The 25,634-nt window shown below is 33.4% G+C and overlaps 1 protein-coding gene across 3 annotated transcripts in view; it reads left to right on the top strand.

Moving 5' to 3' along the window:
• Window positions 1–25,634, top strand: part of msi (RNA-binding protein musashi) — a 308,511-nt gene that overhangs the window by 226,302 nt on the left and 56,575 nt on the right. The window contains exon 1 of one of the 3 annotated variants that reach the window (XM_036378154.2): window positions 20,572–21,014. The exons of the other annotated variants lie outside the window; for them this stretch is intronic. Coding sequence (XP_036234047.2) covers window positions 20,986–21,014 — 29 coding nt within the window. The 5' untranslated portion in view covers window positions 20,572–20,985. Of the gene's footprint in view, window positions 1–20,571; window positions 21,015–25,634 lie in introns of those variants that run through there. 3 annotated transcript variants of the gene reach the window in all.

Genomic DNA, 25,634 nt, shown 5'->3' with positions numbered 1-25,634 from the left:
TCTGCACGAATCCTTGAGCGCTTGCATTGCACTTACACATACATACAGATATGTACATATATATAATTTGCTGCAGCGCTCATTTTTCGTGTTTTTTCTTTTCTTTCTCTTATCTTTCATTGCTGAATTTTTTGTATGCGTTTTGAAAGATTTTAATTATAAGCGCATATGGAATTTTGCCTACAATCGCCTGACAGTTTATAATTGTTTTTGTGCACATGCAGCATTCGACTGGCGACTGTTGCATGCAACACTTAAGGTATTGCTTATGGCTATTCACTTTGGCGGCCATAAAAAATTCATGGCACAAAGCAACAACTCCATCCACAATATTTTTGTGCTAACCATGAGAATAAGAGAGCGTTGTGGAAAGAGTAATGTTTAATTCCTTTTTGTTTTTTTTTGTCTTTCATCTTTATATAGAGGTAGTAAAGCTATATTTCTTAAATCTTCGAAAGCAACGCCGGCAATGAACGCGTAAAAGTGTGTTTTCAAATCATTTAGGGCTCCACAACTTTCCTGAGTGATAAACATATTATTTTGAATAATTTAAAAAAAATCTAAACTGGGGTTAGGAATGAAACAAATTCATATCGTAGTCAAAATAAGTAGGTAGCCGTTAACAGCATGACGAGCTGAGTCGTCTGTCTGTATATACGCAAACTAGTCATTCAGTTTTTGAGATATCGTTTTGCAATTTCGCACACATCCTGCTCTCTCCGAGAAGCTATTCGTTTGTCGAAATCGCCGATATCGGTCTACTATAGTATATCGCTGTCATACAAACTGACAGGTCGAACTCAAAACCTTGTATGAAAAGTTTTTTTGTTTAACAAGCTATTGTCACGAAATTTATCATTGATAATCCTACTCAGTTCTACAATCTCCGAAAAAATTGTTTAGATCGGAACACTTTAGCACATAGCTGCCATACATAGATAAACATGTTTTTGTACCATTTTATGCTATAGTAGATGCACTTATAAAGGGTACCATCGCTTGCTGATGCTGATATATGCTATTTGCTGATATATTATTATACAAATTATATTATATATTATTATATAAATAGATCTTTTCTTTGTACAAAATGTCTTTTTTTTAAACTTATTTTTTTAATAATTCTCTTTTTCTAAAATTTCAGGTACGTCTTTTTTTTATATATAATCTGAGGAAATTACTGCTTTATTGACTAATCTAATGTAAATAATAATATTATCTAAGTTTTAGAATTATTTAAATATAATTTTAACTAAGATAGCCTTAAAGATAGTAAATGCTCGAATTAAAATTCACTAATCATAAGATAAACTTAAAGATAGTTTTCAAAAATTTCAGGTCATAATAAATTCGTATATTCACTGTGAAAATATTATTTCAAAAGTATGATTAAAATTTTAAAGCGCTGCTCCTCTACTGTTGGCAGTATTTCAGCGCTTTCAAACCGATTACCAGCGAACATTACACTTTAGATGCCTTAGAGCTTTACGAGTTAGAACCTGAATTTTAGTTTTTCTCGCTCTGGCAACATAAGGCAGTCGATTAGTTTTAACGCTTAGGATCTTGTTTTTTTTTGAGACCCCTATCGTTGAATTGCTTGCCACAAAAACCAAGCAAAACGCTCTATTTAAGCGCTTTCGCAGCAGAGCTTTTATGAAGCTTGCACACTTATGTACCTATGTAATTCTCCAAATGTCAAAAAATCGTTCTCTAATTTCCACTGTTCCAAGTACAACATGCGACCACATATTTTACAAATCACATGGTTCTTATGCCATCGGCCAATCTCATACATCATCGCTTTTACGGCGCCTGCCTACTTCTTACCAGCAACAGAATTTCCAAGTTACTGATTAGTGTTGCTCAAGGGCCCCAAAGTACTTTTGTTATTGCCTTTATGCGCCGCCTTTGCGTATATCTTATAGAATAGTTAGTTACAATGAAAGAGCAGCAAAACCAAATGACGCAAACTTAAAGTGAAACAAACTTGCACAGTTTGCTGAGTCACTCATTGCAGCTGTCATTTTCATATGCATACACATATACATATGTCTTCTTCTAGCTGTTTCATAACTTAATTTTTAAGGCGTCGAGAGGAAGTAAACCAAAGGCGTAAAAACTGTATTTTTTAATATTATATGTATACATATATATATATACATATATATTTATGTGCTGACTATAATGTCACGAGATGGAGAAGTCAGTGGCTTCATCATAATAAAAAAGTGAAAAATTTTTAACTTAACTAAAGAGCACTTATATAAGACGTCTGACCGCCTTAATGTTACTGGATGACTCTTATCATTTTTAAAATCTCGTTTGGCCTCTACCACTGAGTAGCGCCTTGAGTTTTCTCAATTCTATTATACATCGAATAGTATTTACCGATCAGAAAACGCTATTGCGAGGTACTGACTTAGCCTCTGGGCCAACTTATGCCAACTTGACCTTCAATCTTTATTTGCAATTTTCAAATGTTATATGAAAATGCTAATTCGGCAATGACTTCTTTCTAATTTTCTTTCAAAAGTTAGACTTATTGAATTTTTTGTTAACGAATTCAAAAAAAAACTCGCTTTATATTGAGTAAAAAGGTCTTTCATTAGAAAAGAATTTAGTAACATTAAGGAAACTATTTTCTAAAAGTAACAAACAAACAGCTAAAGACTGCATAATTCGATGATTTTTGTCGAGAAATTTTAAAAAAATCAGAGAAAGTTTTAAATTAGACAAAATTATCAAGTTTTTGGAAATTTGTTGCTCATTTTCTTTCATAGTTGGAACCATTGAACTTTATCTGTTTTTCGAATCCTAAAAAAAGCTCGCTTTATAGTGAGTAAAAAACTGCAAATGCTCCTTGTGACTCGGAGAATTTAAGCAAATTCAGAACAAATTTTGAAATAGAAAACGCCGCAATTATTTCGAAAGCCTAGTCGAACTGCCATGATATAATCAACGGCATATTCAAAATCATTAACTTATCCGAAAATCTCAATAATTCAATATATTCATAAACTCATGGTCTTACCAAACTTCACTTGCAGTAGGTTGTTACTTTCCATTAACCAGCAACATTGTTTCTTTTCCTTCACAGCATACAACTTTGTTGTTGCGCCTAAGTTCTTACAAGTCGGCAAAAGTCCTTAATTTGTTTGCCAGAGTCAGCAACTTCAAGACGGTGAGATTACTAAACGAAATTGAGTTATAAGTAGTAGCAGTAGCCAAAGCCAATGGCAATGTAACAGCGATATCAGCATCTGCCATATCGATATACTTACATATTCGAATCAGACCGACAAAAACAAAAATTAAAAAAAAAAAAACTTTTACGGTTGTTACAACTCGATTTATACAACTTTGTTGAAACACTGCCTCTGCCTCTGCTGCTGCTTATGCTTCCACTTCGACTTCAACAGTTATTGTCACTCGCCATACAGTTCTGATGACGACAATTTCAATAACTTTGGTTTCAATTTTGTGTTGTGTATTTATAACTTTATGCACACAGTTAGCTTACCTTACGGTACTGCTATATTTAGTTATACTCGTGGGCTGTGTAACCACAAGCCTAAATATTGTTATAATACAGACGTAATGTTTGTGGAATGGGTGTACTTGTGGAGAGTTATTCGGTTGCATTACTACAAAACTAATTACGCCTTTTTGGCTGCTAAGGAAGGTAGTGTGTGCTTTAGGGGGTTAGCTAGTATTATATAACGACAGCTTTAACTGAGATTTATTTCTTGGCAAATATTACAATATTATTATCAATTATTTTATACTTCCCTAAAAATGATTGAAATATTGTTTGGAATGCATGAATGTTTCTTAAAGCAAGTTATATGAAGCTAAAATTACATTATATTGAATTACCCCAGAACAGATAAAATAGGCTTATAGCATAGGCATAGGAATATAATTTATTATATTCGATTATATAATATTAGCATTTAAGATATGCCTAGATTACTTCAGATTAAATCAGATTACAACCGTTTATCTGAATTTGATTATATTAAATACTTAGTTCTGCCATAAGTTCTGTTACAAGTTCAGGCCGTTATAAATTTAATTATTATAATACATTTTTTAATAGAGCCAATTTTATTAAATAATGCATATACATATTAAGTGAGCGATGTACAAAATTTTATTCGAAGTGGTCACCTTTTGCATTCACACAAGACCTCTAACGATTTGGCCATTGATCAATAGCAGCATGCACAGTTTTTATTGCTATTGACGATGCTGCGCCAACCAAAAATTTGTTGAGACTCTCCACATTTCTGTGAAATATTTGACAGCCCGCGTTCTCCAAGTCTGACTACAAACTATAGTACAATGGTTTCAAATTTCGACTCTCAAACGGCCAATCATCCTCAGCTATGAAACCAGAAATATTGCTTTTAAGCCACTGCTGGGTGCGTTTGTGTCTTGTGTGCTGGAGCAGAATCTTGCTGGAAAATCTAATGCTCTCCATCGATAGTATTGCTTAACTGTTTTACCACACTTTCTAAAACATCGTGTTGACCGACGGTAGGCTTTCAGGTGAAGATCATATCGAATAACTCCTGACATTGATCTGCTCCTAAAATTGTTCTTCAAATCTTAATAACTTTAAGAGCGCTTTGATTATTCGATATAATCACCTAAAATTTCTGATTAATCTCCGTAAGCATGTATCACAAACATATATGGCGAATTACCTTTGTGCCTTAATAAGCGAACCTAATTCTTCAAACTTCGTATTCGTAGAATAAAGACATGCCCACACGTCCGATTGTAATCTAAGAACCTACGCAGCATCTGCATGGTAGTTAATTAAACAAGAGCAGATAATGAAGTTTCCGTTACATGGATGTGCGCGGCTGATATAACGGTAATTTGCCCGCGTGAAAACCTCAAATGCTTGCGGTTTTTCTGTAATCTCGTAATTAAATAATGTTTTCTTGGTTGAGTTGAGTTAATTGGATGAGATTTTACGCCTTAATTTTGTGAAAAGGCCTTTGCTTAATAATTCAGTCAGTTGACATCTTCATAAGCATTAATTACGTTTTGGTTTTGTATAGAATGTTTTCCCAATTAAGTTCATAATGAAACTCTTTATTTTTAGCCAGAATTTTATACGAATTTGTAGGGCAGTCTAATTTAGGTGTCGTCTCTAAGATAGGTGCGGTTCGAATAACCGTTAGAATCACCTTCAATTACATTCACATTGTATTTGTATAGTTCTGAATTATTTTATCAAGATTTTTATCGAAAAGTTTGTTTCGCAATTTTGGTTCAATTTCTAATATTTGAGACGTTCAGCGTTGTTACAAAGTTATACGACAAATCGTTGCTGAGTTGTCTGACTTTTTATCAACTGATATATTTAATTTGATGACAAACGGTTCTTTACTTTAAGCCTCTATTACAGTTTTCAACTCAACTTCATTTTGATTGAAGTTTTGAAAATCGGCACTATCGATAATAAATCAATCCGTCAAAAAAAGTTTGGGTTGAAATGTTGTTAAACTTCAACTCTTTTGTGATATTACGGATTTCAACTCTGTGACAGTAGGGTTGGCCAGAATGTCAAAAAATTACAACTGCTACCAAGCAAAGTTGAACATTACTGCGTTAGGAAAAATATTGATAGAAAAACGAAAACCGGTAAATAAATTGTTTTATATAAAATAATTTTAAACTATTTTAATCAGTTATTTTGTTGAAATAAATAGAAAGATGAAAAACTTGTTGAGCTCGTGGAGTAGAATCCCGAACTTAAGAAAGCAAGCTGCAATTAGGAAACAGAGCAATAAAATTAAGGTATCGCTGGAAATGTTTTGAACATAAATAGAACATTTTATCTAAAAAATTGTCAGCTGATTTTTGACAGATTATTTCAGTTTCTAGGTTGCAAATTCGATTGAAATAGTTGTAGCTCTTAATACAAAAAGAGCTTAGTTGATCTGAAGTTAAATTGCTTTAACTCAGCTGAGTGGAGTTGAAAAGCGTTATTGGGGTATTAATTGCTTAGATTTTTGATGAAGAATTGAAGCAGTTAGAACTAATGTATTACAGTCTACAGTCAGTGGTGTTCGCCTATCCACTCAACACAGAAATGTTAAGAAATTTTCAAAATGTTACTTTCGTCTGTTAAGTAATATAACGATATATAATATTTATAGCTCTCTATATAATTATAGGGTATATACACAAAATATGACAAACCATTTTGTTCGAAATATACTAACATATACTAATCGATAAAAGTAGTATTACTTAAAGCTAAAATTCTTAATTTTTGTCAAATTTTTATTAACTTAAAATTTCTCCGAAAATAACTATCAAAGAGAGATATGCTTTTAGGCGCTTAAGAGGTCATAATGTGTTTATTTAAATTTATTTGATATTTTAACTCAACGGTTTGCTTAAGTAAATGAATAATATCCTTACTTAAGATGGCGGCAATGCTTTTATTATGAACTTATTGACTTTAGCTGTTACATTTCTAACTGAGTTTTCCAAACTCATTAACCCTTTTACATGCCTATGAATACTGGAAATATATATGTTTACCTATTAAATATTTACCCATTAACTGCTTATGTATGTATTTCGTCGCTGTTAACTTTCCTCTATGCTATGTAATAACGCAACAGCATGTACATATAAACGCACACATAACCTAGTGCCATTAAATGGACTGCTTGAGAGCTTATCATATTTCAAATATTGCTATTTTAGGTCAAAAAGTTAATAAACCAAAAAAATAAAACATCACTCCACCCTATCAACCATACGGTTGAGATACTAAAATTACCGTTCGCATCGTTTCCATTTTCATTATTCTCGCCTACTTCATCTCCTTTCACCTTTATCGGCGACTCATTATAAAATCTGTTTTCTTATTTTATTTCTTGCAGTAAATACATTTTTTGGCAGACTCCTGCAAATAGGCAAAGTTCTTACATGCACACACATACACACACCCGCATTCTAACTGTACATTTTTAGATTTGCTTAGTTTGCACATTTTCGGCTAATTTATGTTGCACGATTACTTCACGTTGTTGCCACTTAAAGTTTCGGCCTTATACTTGCCTCCGTTTGTTTATGTGTATGCGTCGTTATTGTTATATAAGGGTTTATTTAGTGGTGTGCGTAAGTATGTATGTATGTATATAAATTTGTGTAATATACCTTTTCATACTCCAACACCACTTGTGACAATGTATACGAAAAAACATTGTTGTTGCATTTTCATTGGTTGAAGTGTGAAGGCACTGACTTCTCTGTGTGTGCTTGTGTATGAGTACGTATGTGCATGCGAATGTATAAGTATTAGAGCGACCCGATATTGATTTTTCATAAAACGCAAAGGTTCGCACATCTTTTAGTTAGAAATCATTAGGCAGCGGCATAGACACATACACACACGCGTGTATGAAATATCAGTTTACTATGGTATAATTACTAACACATTTCCAATGCTTATATGGTAAAAAGGAGTAGCAAATTTCGACACTTTGAAAGTTGATTATTAACTTCTTACGCTGTAAGAGGCAATTAAATATTCTTAGCGGAGCAAACTAACGGTAATATGTCTTCGAAATATGTTGAATCAAGACAAGGGTGTTCACACGCGCATGGTTAGTAGTTCCGCATATAGGTATATATACTAGTATATTCACACGAAAATACTTATGTAAGTATATTGGAATTAATATAGAAAACAAAATTTAAAAAACGTTAACTTCTGCTGGTGCATTTCTTATAGCATAAAAGGCTATGAAAAGATTTTTATTTTGATTTTGATCGGTCAGTTTGTTTGGCAGCTACATCCCATAGTGATCCGATCTAAACAATATATTCAAATGAAAATCTATGCCAAATTTCAAAAAGATATTTTGCCAAATTAAAAATTTTTCCATACAAGGACTTGAGTTTAATCGGTCAGTTTGTACGGCAGCTAGAGGATATAGTAGTCCCATCTAAACAATTTCTTCGGAGATTGTGGCGATGCTTTGGAGGTTAATATATGCTAAATTCCGTGAAATGATCTCGTTAAATAAACAAAGCATTCATAGAAGGACTTGAGTTTGATCGCTCCGTTTGTATGATAGCTATATGCTATAGTCCTCCAAACTAAACAATTATTTCGCAGATTATGGCGTTGCCTTGGGGAATATTTTATGCCGAATAGCAATGCAATCATAAAAATCCGCTTCGTATATTCTTTGCTAAATATATTTATGATGAAATCGTCGTCGTTATATTTACTGCAAATGCTCAACAAGGACTTAGTTACAAGTCATACTAACATACGCATGTCGTAGCTTTAGCTATCAAATTTTAAATGTTTTTTTTCGTTGGAGGCTGTATTACCTGTAACCAATGCCTCGGACCTATTTTGTGTAGTGATTTCGAAGCTAATACCATCTCTCCATTTATAAGCTTGCCACAGCTGCCAACATAATGAGCGCTCAATCTAAAACAGGGTTCCAAAACCTGCATGCCATTTGTGATTTAAAATATATTCCAACTTATATAATAGATTATGTAGCGCTAGCACTCAATATACCCTCCAACCGAAAAAAGTACAAACAGCACTTTGGGACATAGTCCAGATCACTGAAAATAAGTATGATTTAGTAGTGATAGTATAATAAGTAAGTATGCAAAGTTTTCTGAATAAATAATGCATACGGGAAAGTAATAGTATAAATAACCCATGCCTCGGACCTATTTTGTGTAGTGATTTCGAAGCTAATACCATCTCTCCATTTATAAGCTTGCCACAGCTGCCAATGTAATGAGCGCTCAATCTAAAACAGGTTTCCAAAACCTGCATGCCATTTGTGATTTTAAATATATTCCAACTTATATAATAGATTATGTAGCGCTAGCACTCAATATACCCTCCAACCGAAAAAAGTACAAACAGCACTTTGGGACATAGTCTAGATCACTGAAAATAAGTATTATTTAGTAGTGATAGTATAATAAGTAAGTGCACAAAGTTTTCTGAATAAATAATGCATACGGGAAAGTAATAGTATAAATATATAGTCTACATTTAGGCGCGCTGAAAAAAATAATTAAAATCAATAATTGACTTATTTTTATTCTTTTTCTTTGCAACTATTCAAATACACATTTAATTTTTCAATTTATTTATTGTATGTATGTATAATATAGGTATATTTCAAAAATTATTTCTAATGATGAAGCTCACCTGAGTTTGAAATATGAAAATTTTCATTGTTTAATTGAAAACAGTGGCCCACAAATATTTAAGCGCCAACTTTTTTATGTAATAAGCGTAAACCACTTCCGCCCCTTTTCCATTAGTTCTAAAGGTTAGTTTTATGACTACATTTAACGACTTTGTGTATCGCTATGGCTAATCTACACATACTTGCGCATAAATGCGGGCGCATAGGGGACTTTCGCGTAGTAATGATATAGTTGAACAGGGATATTTAAGTATGTAGTTAAAAATTATAGTCCATTTAATTCTATTGTGAAAAGGCGATGAACATTTATTATGTGTATTACTACTATTAAAACAACAAGGTGAGTGTGCCGATTGTGAATCCATAGAGAAGTAATTGTGTTGAAAATAAAGTTGACTGTTTGGTATGAAAATTTTGAATGAAACTACGATTTGCTGCCAATTCAAACAAAAATATTTCAAAACGAAATATTTTAAATACAATTTCGAGCGTATAACATAAATCAGGAACAGATTGAGCTCAAATATCACTTTCATAATTTCGAAAAGAATTTTTCGTAAGCATTTCGAAAACTTTTGGGATGAAATGAATCTGAACTGCCGCTGCAAGTGTGTCACCATTACATTTCTTAGTAAGGTCACTCATACGTCATAGCAAAACTAATGGAAATATAAAGTATTATAATGTTTGCTCATAACTCTAAACTTCAATAAATTTTTCTTTACCCTTCATGGGTGATAAAAATATTAACTACAGTAAATGGAAATTTTCGTATCTTTATATTGTATATTTCTGAATGAAACTAGCAGTAAAAAACCGTTAACTTCGACACTGAAGTTATAATACCTTCACGCCTACAAGACATACTATACAAGAACTTGATATTGATCAGCCAGTTTGAATTGCAGCTATATGCTATAGTGGTTCGATATCGGCGATGAGTAACTTTTTGGAAAGTGTGCAAAATTTACATTTAAATTCTAACTAAAAGAAAGCAGTGCGCAAAGCTAGCGAGCAGAGTATTGGCGAGCCGATGATATATACTTTTATTTTTATTAAAGATGCTTACTAAGTGATACTTTCCTTTAATTTTAACTGATTGAAAGAGTCTTATACGTTTTGCTTTCGATGCTCATGTATTGAATGAACTTGCTTAAACTTAAGTAGTACACGCTTGCATTGCACTAATAATATATATTAAGGTTGAAAGGTGCAAAATGAAGTTTAATTAAGTCTGAAGCGCTCAATATTTTATAGTCGATAAACTGTTGTTGCAACAAGTTCAAAGAGGCGAACACCCAATGGTGACCATGCTGAAATATTGCAATAAAAATCAGCATTAAATTATGTCGCTGCAAAAGTGCCTGACTTTTACGCAGACACATACACAAACCTACTCATAGTTACTTAATTTAAAACGCACAAATCATTCCAACGTTCGCTGCAGTCGCTGACAAAGTGCAACAAATTTTGCACTTAAAGCGAGCAACCCTATAGGACAATTTTATACCTATGAACTGGTTTAGAATTGCTGAATCAAGCACTATCAGCACAACTAATTTGTGGTCTTTTTCATTTCCTTAAAAATATTTAATGCTGAGGTGCGCAAAGGTGCGCAATAAGACTAGTGCAGAAACCTTTGAAAATGATTAAACAAAAACAAAAAAAAAAACAATCATAGTAGCGTAGATTGAAACTCATCGGAAACGAAAGATAAAAGCAGTAACATTAAGGGAAAAATAAAATATTTATTTTTTCTCCTGATATTAACATAATGAAAAAATGAATTTTTGACATGAAGTTTGAGGTTATGTGTAAAAAGTCACAATATGAAAGTTATAGACTTTTATATTAAAGACAACATTGTCATAAAACGTTTTTTTGTAGAACCCGTAGTTTTGCCGTAAATCGATCAATTTAATGTTTTTCATTTTATCTTTCGTTTCCAATGTCTTTCAATATACTATGTTTTTTTTTTTTTTTTTTTTAATTAACCACCCTAGTCTAAATGGTTTATCAGCAGTTTTTCTTCTAATCTACTTACCCTTAGAATAAGTGCTAAAAACGATAGACGAAAGTAGTTCACTTCAAATTTTTTCAATGGAACTTTGAGGATGTAAAATATTCCTGCAAAAGTTAAAACGTTCAAAATCAAATTTTTTAAAGTAAATTTGTTTTATTTGACAAGATATATTCACGTAATTAAGTGCGGATTATTATAAAGGGCAATAATGCAATATTCGAAGAAATTGCTTAGATTGTACCACTCTAGCATAAAGCTGCTACTTAAACTGATCAATCGATATTTAGTTCTTGTAATAAAACTTGAACCTGTGGAGGCGAATTTTGCGTGTTTTTTTTGTTGTTTTCATATTCCATTTTATTATTATTATTATTTTAAAGTCCGTTTTTTTTTACTTAACTAATTTTCCATTAAAAATTAATTTTATTTACAATTTAACATTTTTTTTTGAGTATTTTTTTAATATCAATTATCTTCTTACTTTCTATGAATTTCTTTCTGTAATTTTTATTTTTTCATACATTTGCTGGCTTATAGTTTTGTATATGAACTCTAAGCCAAGAACTCTTCTTCCTAGATCTTAGATAGCTTTGCCGGCCCAAAAATGCTTACTTATATACACTCATTTGCTGAATGTATGTGCATACCATATATTTATATGCATGTGTGGTCTATTTTATATCACTTAGTTGCTTGCAACCCTGTCTTTCATTTCGATTACAAGCTGCAACTAACATGGCAAATATGTCAATTTGTGGTTCCCTTGATTCATCAATGTATTTTATGGTTGAATAGTTTTTGTGCTCGAAAGGGGCGTTGTTGCATGCCACAATTTAATTAAGTGAATTTAAGGTGTGCTATGAGTTTAATATCGAAACACCGCAACAAGCTATGTTGCCTAGAGTCGATAATACGTAATTTCTTAGGCGTAAGATAGAGGTTACTGCTACATCTACAACGAGGCATACGTTGCTTGATTAGTGTGAGACTGTGGTTTGATTTAAAAAGTTATATTTATGTTCAGACTTTAGTTGGCTTCCGCATTTCTTTTTTTTTTGTTTTTTGTGAAGAAAATAATTAAGACTAACTGACAAGGTTAAATAAAAAAGAATGAAAGGATAAAATTACTAAAGAAAGCGATGCTAAAAGCTAAAAGTTATGTGTAAGAAAATTTTTATTGTTGTTGTTGTTGTTATTGTAGTAGCAGAATTCTGCCAGATAAAAATCCGGGTCCGTTCCGGTTACGTAGACCTGACGTGGGTTTGCCTAATTGTTTGGTTACCTTAAAAAACTTCTGCAACTGACATTAAGTGGAAACTTAGCTTAGCGGAAGACTTAGCTGAAAGATATCTCTTACTCAAACTACTATAAACCACATCTACAAAAACTAACAAGAATTTATCACTGCCCACAGTAAACTCCTGTCGAGTGTAATACCTATAATATTATATTAGTATGAGCTAATCCCAAATAAATATCATGTACCAACACTGGACAAAAAATTACTTCTGAATGCTTTTCTCAAATGTTCGACACAATCATGTCCCTCCTAATAACCCGCAGTGCCGAACACACATAATTTCAATGAAATTTCAAATTGAAAAAGACATTTTATATTGCCAATATTTGTTCAAAGAATTCTCTAAAAATGCATTACTCTTGACATGGCTTACTATTTCACATTTCACTTATTTCCATATCAATCATTATTGCACACAAACGTAGACTTTTTCCTACATTAAAGTAGAAGTTCATTTTAGGTAATCAAATATTGCCACAAGGGTACAACACATACAACGCATATCCAATAAGTAACCATTTAATTGCAGTTCACCCTTAACAATCAATTTGAATAAAATGTTACTCATACGCCATGTACCCACTATAGAGTAAGTAGTTAGTTGGGCACGCTTGTTACAAATGCATTGAAAGACGATACATTTTGAATCAATTGTATGCACGTTTGTATCCATATTTGTGTATATATTTATATGTTAGTATATAAAGGTTATGTCGTACAGAAGAACAGTATGGCCCAGCATTTTTCCTATTTGCTTGCAAAACAATATTTGCGTATGTACATATGTTTGTGTGTTTGTGTATGTGTTGACTAGCTTCGCACCTGATATCTACTACCAGTTCGTGTCCACTAAAGACACGCAAGGCGAACACATAAAAGTGAGGTTAAATGTCTAATCCAATTTGTTTGCTTTTGGGGTGACTTAGTATGGCTTCTTACTCATAGCCATAGTTTGTGGGTAGTGTGCCGTGCAGCTGAAGGGTATAGGCATCATACATATACAGTTGCTTTCGAAAATTTGCTAGAAAAAAAGTATGTGTTTGTTGTTTTACTTACTCTGTTACATACAAATATAAGTATATAACAATATTCGTTCGTTTTTTTTCTTGTTTTGCTGCAAACATGGTTGCTAACCATGCTGGTGTTGTAATTGTTCAATGCAATGTTTGGAAAATTGAGAAACTTCTACTTCTGTATTCATAGTAGGACATCACAAATTCTACGTTGCATTGTTGTTATTGCATTCCACCTAAACACCGACGGCAATCTATTTTCTTAATTGTTTTCCGTTTCTGCATCTAACTGTAGATTTCAATCAATAACTTTCTGTTGTTTGCTTTGTTTTGCTTTGCAGTTTTACCAATTTCCAAATTTCCCTTAACTCCTGACCTCTAGCACTGGTTTGTAATTCTTGCACTCCTTTTGCCTGTTTTTAGTTTTGTTTGTATGCAATTGTTACTGCAATTGTGTGACTAAATGCCAACAGTGATTTATACTTCTGTGTTTGGAGTTTGTTGTTTATTGAAATTTTGGTTTTATTTGACCTCTTTTAACTTCCTCTTATCAGTTTGCATCCAATTCCATTTGCTGAGTTATTCGCAATATGTTGTGACTGAAGTTCAAATCTTGATTTTTTGAGAAGTAGCGTCGCTTCTATGATATATTCAAAACTTGTGGTACAATCTAAAATCGATAAGGACTAATCAAATAATTTAAAAATGTCTTATCATTGCAAAGAGAAACATACTTTTTAGCAAAATTCGTTTGCACTGGTAAGTGTTCTTGATGAAACCACAATTTTTCTTCTTCAAATTTCATGCCGCAATTTTCTCGTTTCAATAGCGCAATGACGCTATATCTGAGTTGATATAAATGCTTTTCTTTTTTCAAGTTAGGTTAGGTTAGGTTAGGAGGTCGATCCCAGAAAGGATCCCACTTGGACAGCTTAAGACGCCGGTCCGTTGTGATACCTACAAAACTCCTATAATCTGGATCAAAAGACCCTTACAAGTCGACGAGACGCTTTGTGCTTACTAAAAACTTGTTAAGACGGCCAATATCCATTTTGGATAAGTATTCAGGTCCGCCAAAAGTGTGATTGCCGAGATAATTCAATCGCAGCCTAGCGAAAGCCGGACATTGGAGGAGAAAGTGCCGGGATGATTCCACCACTCTTGGCCAGAAGGATTTCGCGGTCGCACAGGACCTAGTCGTCGACCAGCGCCTGCTGAGTGCACGCGAGGTCCATTGATCCAAAGCTAGAGCGGAGATCCAACCCGATCCTATTCCGATGTGAGCGGGGCAAAGGTGCCCCCTGGCTAGCTCATCGGCTTTCCTTTTTCAAGTTAGTTGATGAGGATTATTTAATGCGTAGGTCAAAATTCAATGATTTGCATTTATTCATAAACTGCATTCCACTCCGCTGATTGCCGATGGAACTCAGTAGTAAAATTATGGAGCTTTACTTTATTCGTTGAAGCATATCGGCGCAAAAATGCCTATTATAATATTGGAATATTTAATCCTTAACTTTAACCTTATGCTTGCACAAAAATAAAGAAACTGGTCATTGCATAACCTCTAAAAAAAATTAATATTATTTGCTTTCTGCGCGATAATTTTGCTTAGATATTTTTGTAAGCGACGCTACAGTCCCCAAAGTATAGTTGCCATACGATCTGACCGATCAAAATCAGGATAAGAATATTTTATAGTATGCACCCGTGAAGGATATTACAGCTTCGTTGCAGCCGAAGTTAACGTTATATCTTGTTTGTATGGAGAATTTCTGTACTTGAAACAAATTTTCAGCAAGCATCTATAATGTGCATGACTCATTTTCACTTTATGTTCAGGTTCGGGTCACATAAGGGAACTCGGATTTAGCTGCTTCGTTGTCAAAATTTCGCATTTTATCGTATTGATCACCCGATTAATTTTTAGAGCTTCAAAAATTTTAAAGCGTCTCACCATTTATAATTGCATTACCCAATGAGCTAAGCAAGTGCTTTCTTTTAATAGGCTAATCCTTGCTGTGCTGAAAAATCTCTTTGAAGCCAAGCACAAGTATTAGTATTACTATTTATTTCATTAAAGAAGTTTCTGAAATTTGACAAAATAAACTATAACCAGCCCAAACAGAAAAGTATACTTGCGAAAAAACAAATAATAGCAACCAACTTTTCAAAGTAACACTAATCTGCTTAGCAACGATTATGAAGAATATCCTTTAAAGCACTAGTTGACCTAAATTCGCAACTAACAAAGTTTGAAGCATTTTCATTAAAGAAGGCAAAGAAAAAACAAAATCAAAAATAACAAGTACGAATGAACCGCACGACAACTGATAACAGTCAGCGACGACTGAACATGTTCCACACAGCTAAATGCACTCAAAGGATAATAAATGAACACAGCTATTCGCAAAGCTGTAGAGCTTACCAAATTGCGCACATGCGTGCATGTGTTTTGGCACAAATGTGTTGTGAAAATGTTCTTATGTATGTATGTCTGCATGCTTGGGTATGTGTGTGGATGGCTGTGCGTCTTTGTGCGAGTTCACAGGATGTTGTGGCACAGTCGCAATTGTTGAGCGGCGCTTAAAATGAATTAAGAATTTTCTAAACTTTGGGTGGTTGCATGACACTAAAGCGCCCACACATATACACATATACATATATGTATAGTATATATACTCGTAAGTGAAGCTTACGCATACCCACTGGCATTGTTATGTCGCTTAACGCTCGCGGCAGTTGAACTGCATGCAGTTTCTCAAGTATTTTCATGTAATATTCTCCAGCGCTGCGGTTCGTAGCAGCCCAAAAAGCAATTCAGACAATAAAATATAAAAAAATAAATAACATTGAAAAGCCAAACTGTGTGCCAACAATAGTTAGCTGCTTAGTTGCTGCGTTGCGAATTGACACCCGGCGGTTTGCTACGGAAACTAGCGGCTGTGGTTCTGCGCGACACTTAAAAGGGGAAAAAAGTTTTTCCTTTACTTTGATTTTCTCTTCTTCGCTTGTCTGCCTCATATGCCTAATAAACGGCATACTGTGTGCTCTTGACTATCCGAGAAAGTGTAAGGAAACGGGCGTTGTCGAAAACAGCAGGCTGTTACAGCTGGAATTTGTGACATATTTATTTCAAGATTTGCCAGTAATGTCTTTTATGTGTTATTAGGCTTTTGTGAGAGTTTTCTTCATTTTCTTACAAAATATATATATACCTATTTATTATTTTATATTTCATTTCATCTGTCTTTGGTTACGTATTAGCAGATGTAAAATAAGCAGCATGAATCGTTTAGTAGCATATATTAGGTAAAGTAAAAAGTTCGTTCGGTTTTTTTATTTATTTTTCAAACTTTAACTTAATTTAACAATAACTTTGTGTACATTTGTCCGATTTAAGTCAAATATGCGTCGTTTTGTTCGTAAACCAAGAAAAGGTGGTAATCACTTGGTGCCAGGTCCGGATTATAAGGTGGATGCATTAGAACCTCTCATCCGAGCTCCAGGAGCTTCTGGCGAGTCACCAAAGACGTGTGTGGCCTGGCGTTGTCCTGATGGAACACAATTCGGCCTCTGTTGATCAAAGATGGCCTCTTCTGGATGAGTGCTGTTTTCAAGCGGTCCAGTTGTTGGCAGTAGAGGGCCGAATTGAGCGTTTGGCCATAGGGGAGCAGCTCGCAGTAGATGATTCCTTGCCCATCCCACCAAACACACAGCAAAATCTTATATACAAAGTAGAAATTTAAACAAATATAAAGCCCACATTTTAAAAAATCTTGATAATTTTGCGTCAGAATTTTTGAATGAAAATTTGGGATTTTTTTCTCGATTTTAAATTAAAAAAATTACAGTGTGTTTGGTACATAAGAAGATAAGTTTACACCAAATTTCGTGAAAGAAAATTTTTTTGTACAAAATAAATATAAAATACCCAAAAACTTGTTTATTTGGATTTTTCTCATAAATTTGGAGGTTACATCCGAAAAGTGTTAAAACAGAAGTTTTAGATCTTTTCATTACCTAAAACTTTGCCATATTATTTTTTTCTATATTACTCGTAGTTTTACTAGGAATCGAGATAAACGTCCCTCTTCTTTCTCTTCTTGACTTCAGATCCCCTGTAAATAATTTTTGCTTTATTTTTTGTTATTTTCTCTTTCGTTTGCTATAGGTTTCAACCTACTATAAATATCTTTCACTTTTAACTATTTTCAAAGGATTCTACACTGCTCTAAATTTATACTTTTGAATCTTATTAATAATAAGAATTTTTGCCTACAAATTGGCGCAGCCACATTTTACATTGTGTAACATAAAAACCAAGGTCTGTCTAACTTTTCTTATAGAACCAACACTTTAATCCATATTTGATGACATTTTTTCAATAAAAAATTCAAAAGAAACTTTAAGAAAATTTACTTGCGAAATATTCTTGTTCTTCTGGTCATAAATATATGCGTTAAGGGTAACTTTCCATATGCAATTCTTTAAATTTTCGAAATGTGTGGACAATAGTATTATTTGGATTGAGCATTAAGAGACTATTAAGCGCTACAAAATTATACAACTGTACTTTTTTTAAATGTACCTATATAAAAAAGTCGACCTGGAATATTGTATATTGTATATATTTAACTCACAAGTCCAGAATCATGAAATATTGCCTATTCTATTGATTTTGGAAGAACACCATTTCAATGATAAAATATTTATGTTTCCATCATACAAAGTATTAAGTATCTTTATAAAGGGTGTTCTTATATAAAAAATTATATATACAAATTTTATGTAAAGCAAAAATCAAAAAATATTTTTTGAAATTCTCGGAACTCTTGGTATTTCTTCAAAACTAAGCGCTATCTTTGTTGTGAGAATTAGGGTGGAACTATGATTTCAATTTAGCAAAGACACATACCACATATTCCACAAAAATCTCAACGCCATGCAAATATTTCAAGCCATAAACAGAAAACACATGCTACTAGCGCATGTTGCAAGTGACGTGATTGCCACAAGTCGGCGATAATTTAAGATTTGTTCGCTTACCTTGCCGTCTGTCGCATATTGGAGCAACGCGCGTGCCCTTCGCACACGAGCAGCCCATCTCGCACTACTATGGCAGGCAATTGGACACAGGCGCGCCCACGCTCTCATAAGCTGTGGCATTATGACTTGGTTGGCTCAATCAAGTAACTCGAAAATAGACTGTTATCGTGTAGTGCATTGTACTAGCTGATTCTGCGCGTTGTTTATTTGCTTTTCTATCATTCTTTTATTCTTGTAGCTGCTTGAGATAAGCCTATTTTGTATCCAAGCATAATGTGTTGCTAAAGCATAAATTGTTCTACACTTTTGACAGCTAAAGATAACATTACAAGTATAAGCGTTTGATATTATTCCGATTTGGTTGTGGAATGGATCTTTGGCGATTCTTCCGAATACGCCCCGTATCCGTCTCCGATTTGCTACATGTTTTTAAAAAACCTTCTCTAAAGGTTTCTAAACAGTGTTCAAAGGTTCTTTTTCGGCGACTCAAATAAAATAACATAAATCAACGTAAAAACAAAAAAAAAAAAAAAAAAAAACCGATTTTTTATTGCCAATACTATTTCACCAAAAGTGATGCATTTTTTCTTCAAAATTTCTTTCATTGTCAAGTTCATAAAAATATTTTTAAAGGCGAGTTTAGCTTTTTCTCTTGTCATAAAACTTATACGTGGAAGCAACGGCAAAGTAATATAGTTAAAGTTAATTTGCAGTCTATTCGATTTGATTCATACAAGTTGTTTGTTCGATTCGCCTTAATCAACTTGTCACTCAAAACTAATGTCTACGATTACAGTTCGAAATCACTGTTTTTTACTATTATTAGGCCATTAGGGTTTATTCTACAACTTTCTCAACACTCCTCTATTCAAATTTCTATATTAGTTTGTGCCGATCTTGAAAAATTTTGAAGCATGTCGAATCCTTTTGTTGAGTGTTCCATGTCTCTTTCTCGAATTTTCATCTATCGTAAGTTCTTGAAAATCATATTTCTGAGTCTGTAAAGCATTCTCTCCGCTAATCCCAGAGCTAAGTCCACATTTTCTTCGATATCTTAAGTTCTTGAAACCACGAATCCAGAAGCGGATTCTCTAGTTTTTTTAGAGTACTTTTTTCGAAAGCACCACCTACAAATAAAAAAGAGAAAAATACCTCGAAAATTACACACATAATCCCATTTTAAAATACCTTGGATTTATATCCAACCGTAATTTCCCGGCCCTACCTGCTTGGCTTGCATTTGTATTTTCCGGCAGCTGTCTTATAGCAGCGCTGCAGTCGCGATTTAAGTTCAAGCCGCATTGACACACAAACACACAGCTGGTTGCATGCATATGTGGTGCACTTGTGCGGCTTCTTCATGTTGCAGCTCAACTCAATCAGCCAGTCAACCAAACAACCTAACGAGCACCAATAGGCAACTAAACTGATGCAACAAATGCATGCATACATACATATATACATTCGAGCACATATGAGTAGTGTAAGGTACTCACCCTAAAACGGCATAAATGGCAATAACAGCAAGAACAATTGTAACTGTTATATGTTATTCTAATAGAGTGGCAGCAAAGCCTTGCAACAGCATAAAGCTGTAAATATTCGTGAAACCACCACCAGTAACAACAGCAACAATAACATTAAACTACAAACAACAACAAGAGAAGAATAGTTAAGCCTGCTACATGCATTGCAAGCAGCATATGTATAAAACAACTACAACAACATCGCTCAAAATTTCCATCGCTTGCTGCTAACTGCCTGCTGCTGCTGTTGTTGCAGTTCTACCAACGTTACACTTCATTTCGCAATTCAGTTGGAAAAATTCTTCTTCACGTCCGCACAATTTCCGGTTACCGAGTGGCAAGCTAACGAAATTCAGAGTTGATTTATTTATTTATTTATTCATTGCATTTATTTACAATTTGCGTGTTGGCTAATGTTCGACTATTTTTTCGGTTGATCTGGCGGTTGGCGCGCGCCTAACACACACACACTCGCATACAAACAAGCTCGTATAATATTCTGTGCTGGCCCTCATCAAATACTCTTGTTTATACAGCGTGCGATTTTTTTTCCTTTGATTTGTTCCTGCAACCACACTTCTACGAACTCATACACACATACATAAGTGGCATGTTGCATGCTGTTAACGTTCAACAAAAACAACAATTGTGCGCCTAAAGTGTTGATTTCAATACTTTCCGGTCAATTAAATATTACAAGTTGCGAGAGCAAAAAGCGTGCAACTTTTTTCTTTAATCGTTGACTTAAACGGCTTGCGTGTGGATAAGTGGATACTCTAGTGGCAAGCGGGGGAAATAGTTTTCATTTAAATTTTAAAGCGCAAACGAACGTTGATACTTTGCCAAGATGAATTATTTGGACGCAATGCTGGCGTGGTAAGACAAAAACAAAATAAAAATAAATAAAAAAGTATTTAATGTAAACGAAATTTAACAGAGAGCTAAGCTAAGTATTGAATTAACTAAGCAATCTTTATTTTTGCATAAAAAAAAATATGATTGGCGTGCAAAGAAAGACGTTCAGGCATCATTCTAAGAACGCGAAATGTTCGATCTGCTACAATTCCAAAGGGTTTCATTGCACTTGAATTTCGCGTGAGTTTGGGCCCAATCGGACCAGTAGATTTTGAGAAATCTCAAAAATAAAAATTTTGAAAAATCGTTTCTTCCAAACGACTTGACCGATCGACACCAAAAACTAATCAGTTCTAAACCTTGAAAAAACACATCGTTTGCCGCAAACCGGGTCAAAATCGGTTGATTTACTTGCGAGATACTGAAAACGAAAAATTTCGAAGAGCTCAAAAGCAGTGAAAAAAGCGAAATTTGAACGTTAGCGTATGAAATTAGCGGGAAGTTGCAGGGATGGCCCTTGAGGCCAACCGTTTTCCACATTTTTTTTTCATTTATCAATTTTTATTTTCTTTGTGAAATTTAATTTATTTTTATCAAATATTTTATATAAGTGGCAACCCTACTGAAAAATATTTTCAACTAAAATCGTTCTTAAGCGCGTTCTTTCTGTCACCAGTATTGTAACATTACACTTATTTTATTAAATTAATTAAAAATTAATTTCTATTGTAAGCCTTCTAATCCAATTTATTCTGACATCCATATTAAATTATTTTATAAGTTTTTTTGAAATAAAAATTCTAAAACAGGTGATTATAAAATTTTAATAAAAAAATTTTTGAATACTAAACTTTTCTAAACCTGTTAGTTTGACATCCAGAAACAGTTGGTAACCCTTATAATTATGATCTTTTGAGTCTCTTAAACCTCCTTAATTTAATACTTATATTGCAATAATTTGCTTATGTTATGAATTCCACTGTATTGATAATTTAAAATAGTGGCAACCATCTTAAAAAATGTTTTACTTTAAAATTTTTCAAATTCTTCAATTTAATAAATATATTGCATGGGTTGGTTTTACATATGTGAAGGTTTTCTAAACATGTGGCAACACTGTAATGCACTAAGATCTGCATATTAAACGGTACAAAGGATAAACTAAATAAATTTTTAATTAAACAAATAGAAATAAAACAGTTTCGTAACCCTATTCAGAAATAATGTGGCAACACTCTATTGCACCGCCACGATCCACATATTGATCGGTAAAAATTAAACGTAAAGAAATCTATAATTTTGAAATTTTCAAATATTTTCCATTAAGCCAAAACTTGTTTTGCAACCAAAAAAATAATACCATATTTGTTGTTGGACTCATTTTAATGGTAGCCAATTTGAGAGAAGTAAATACTAACGGCAATTATACAAAACTCCAATTGATTGATTTTCATTAAATTACAAACTCAAATTCTAAGCAAAAATTGCAATTGCATTTTAATTTGTTCTCAACAACCAAATCACAGATACATGTATTTTAAGTATTAATTACATATGTACTATATCTTCAAATCAAGACAAAAATAAATTATGCATAGAAGCATGAAAAACAAATTTCATAACTGCAAATTAGACAAAGAAATTGCAAAGTTATTTTACCAATGCAAAGAAGCCTCAAAAACTCTTGCGAACCACTGCAAAATCCGATTAAGAACTTTTGCCGCCACTAATAGTAAATACCTTTGCAGAAGTTTGCACTTGTCGCTTGTGCTTTATGCATGCTACCCACTAAGAAAATTCGCAAGTAGTGAGGCAAATAATTTTCAATCAGACAAAGTTTTTTAATAATTCAGCAAAAGGATAAAGCAACAGTAAAAATATGTAGAAAAGGGCGTGAAATTAACACGCTAATTTCTATTCAAAAGCAATATAATTGGTAAATTATTGGGCTACAAACCAATTAAACTCCGCCTTTTGAAGAGTGTGAGCTAGGCTTATGGTTTCTTGCTTGTCATCGCTCGAAAATCTTATTTCTCAGTATATATTGAACTGATAAATCATGTAGCAAACATGATTGCATGTTTAAATATTACAATTCTTGTGACTAACAGTGAAAAATCTATTGTATTATAAAATTAATAGATATTGGATATCTAAATATATTGTGAAGTCAATAATCAATTTCCTGCAGGCATTCTCCATTGATAATTCAACGAACATTTGTTTTCGAACTAACTCTGATTAAGGCTAAGAGCAAAGGAAAAATGCAGTTATTAATTGCACAGCAAGAATTTTGAAATTATTCAGCTTAGCTACACAAACACATACAAATTTATGTATATAAATATAATTTTTATATATGTATTGTATATATAAATTATTGCATCGGTGAGGGTTAAAAGATTTGGCTAACTTGTCAAACCGTTTGTTTTCCAGCAGTCAACGAATTCAAAGCTCTAAAGTGCTAACAACGGCTTAACTCCTGCTAATAATTTCGATTATACTTATATGCTCATATTATATATTTACCATTTATATAATTAAGTAATTAAATTTTCATGGTTTTATATATTTTTCCATATTAAATTTGTCTGGGTGCTTGCGCACAGCGGTTTCGTCGGAAACTTCAATGCCGATGAGCTTGCAAGAAAGAGCATTCTTATACTATGTTCGCACCGACACAAAATTCGTGTTTTCATAGACAAAAAAGGTTTTCACGCGAAAACTTGTGTTTTCATTCATACAAAATATGTCAAACGAAAACACAGTTTTCGCTAAAAACCCCTTGAAAACTTACACTCCACTCATTATAATCGGTGCCTGCTCTAGTTTAATCGATATTATTAGAAGACATATTTTGCCAGCCCTAAATGTCAGTTGACAATTTACTTACATTCCATAATTGGCCTAAACGTACCCTACAAGAAACAGCTGATGGGTTCATCAATACACTCACATTTGATATGTCAGTACTGTTAATTTACATTTGAATTTTTGAATTCAGAACTATCCACTGATTGGAGAAAGACGTACGCAGAGCTATTGAGAGGAGGAGATGGCATCAAGTGAAAATTTATTTTTATATGTTCATATTTTATTATATATTTTGTTGCATTCCTTTTTATATTTAAGTATATTATTATAACTAATTTTGATTAAAAGTTTGAAATTCAGTCATAACTGACAATTTTCAGCTATGACGGATTTATGGTCAGCAATTTCTCAAAAAAACCAAAACAAACAAACAAAAAGAAAACAAGGATCTTAAGAAAATAAACATTGTTCTGCGCGCTGACAAAATTTTTTCAGCTATGACTGTCATATTACCCATCAGATGACCGTCACTGTTCTTGTAGGGTACATAACAAATGTAAACAAATAGATGTGTGAACTGTCAATGAAAACTCATCGAAAACACACAATGTCGGTCAGAACGACTTTGGTTCCACAATCCACAAATTATGTTTTCAAGAGGATTTCAATTCGGTGCAAACATAGTATTACCCAGATTCCATCATAATGATATCGAGCAAGGGTTTCCCTGTTTTCGTATATACGAGCGCTGAACCTATGAACCGTTGGTAAACGACCAGCACCTTAGGGGTTGCGAAAGCCTTTTAGCCTAGAATAGAACATAAAAGGCGAACTGTTAGCTTTTTGTTTTTATCAACTGGTCACTGTTCCATTGGCACGCACGCGATGAGGATAAAGATTTTGGCGGACGCAACTTGTCAAAGTTGTAAGGAAGAAGATGAGGTCTAAACATCTAGACATTTTCACCTCCACTGACCAGCTTTCGACAGACTAAGATTAAAGCATCTCGGTTGCCATACTTTCTAAGAACCCGGTGAATGTGCTGAAATTGATATTACCCGCCTCAATAAATTTGTAGCAGGATCGAGATGTTTTTATCCATAAGTAGAAGTTCTGGACATCACAACGAACAGGCGCCTTTAGCTGCCCAATATATTCTTTGTATCTCTGTGCATGTGCTCTCTCAATTATGGTTTCATTCATGTAGTAGTTTAGCTTGCGGCATTTTAAATCTAACTGACAGCCTTTTCTTAAGCTAATGAATATGAACTACCTTTTCAATGCCCTTATGAAAGACTCTCGTATCTTAAATTACCTTCTCATTTTATGGAAAAATTTGCTACCTGTATTTTTCTGCAGGGTTGCCAATAGTTAATTTTATGTTGAATTCCTTCTCAAATACTTTTTCTATAATGACATAATTGTGAAAATTTATAAAAGTTGTCTACTCAGGTTACATAGCTTGCTTTTCGTGGTTTTACGTCTGTATATAAGGAGTGTAAAGTTTTAGTTCATCAAAAGTGTGAAATTTATTTAAACACTTGCGTCGTGCATTTTTTATAGCCTGAACTGGGTAAATTAAGTTTGCCATGATGTTGGTAACATCCAGAAGTAGTCACCAGAGATCCCCATATAGTATATAAATAAGGGATCAGCGTAACGAGCTGTCAATCTTTCTGCCTTTCTATCTATCCGTACGTCCTTCTGCCCTCAGTTTTAGAGATATCCGGCGATGAATGATCTCTCCAAAAAGCTGCTCATTTGTCGGAACCGCCGTTATCGAACATCTTCATAATATTGCTAACATACAAACTGACCGATCAAAAT

This window comes from Bactrocera oleae, chromosome 2, assembly GCF_042242935.1.
Source record: "Bactrocera oleae isolate idBacOlea1 chromosome 2, idBacOlea1, whole genome shotgun sequence".
Taxonomy (NCBI): domain Eukaryota; kingdom Metazoa; phylum Arthropoda; class Insecta; order Diptera; family Tephritidae; genus Bactrocera; species Bactrocera oleae.
This window is presented reverse-complemented; position numbering and strand designations above follow the sequence as displayed.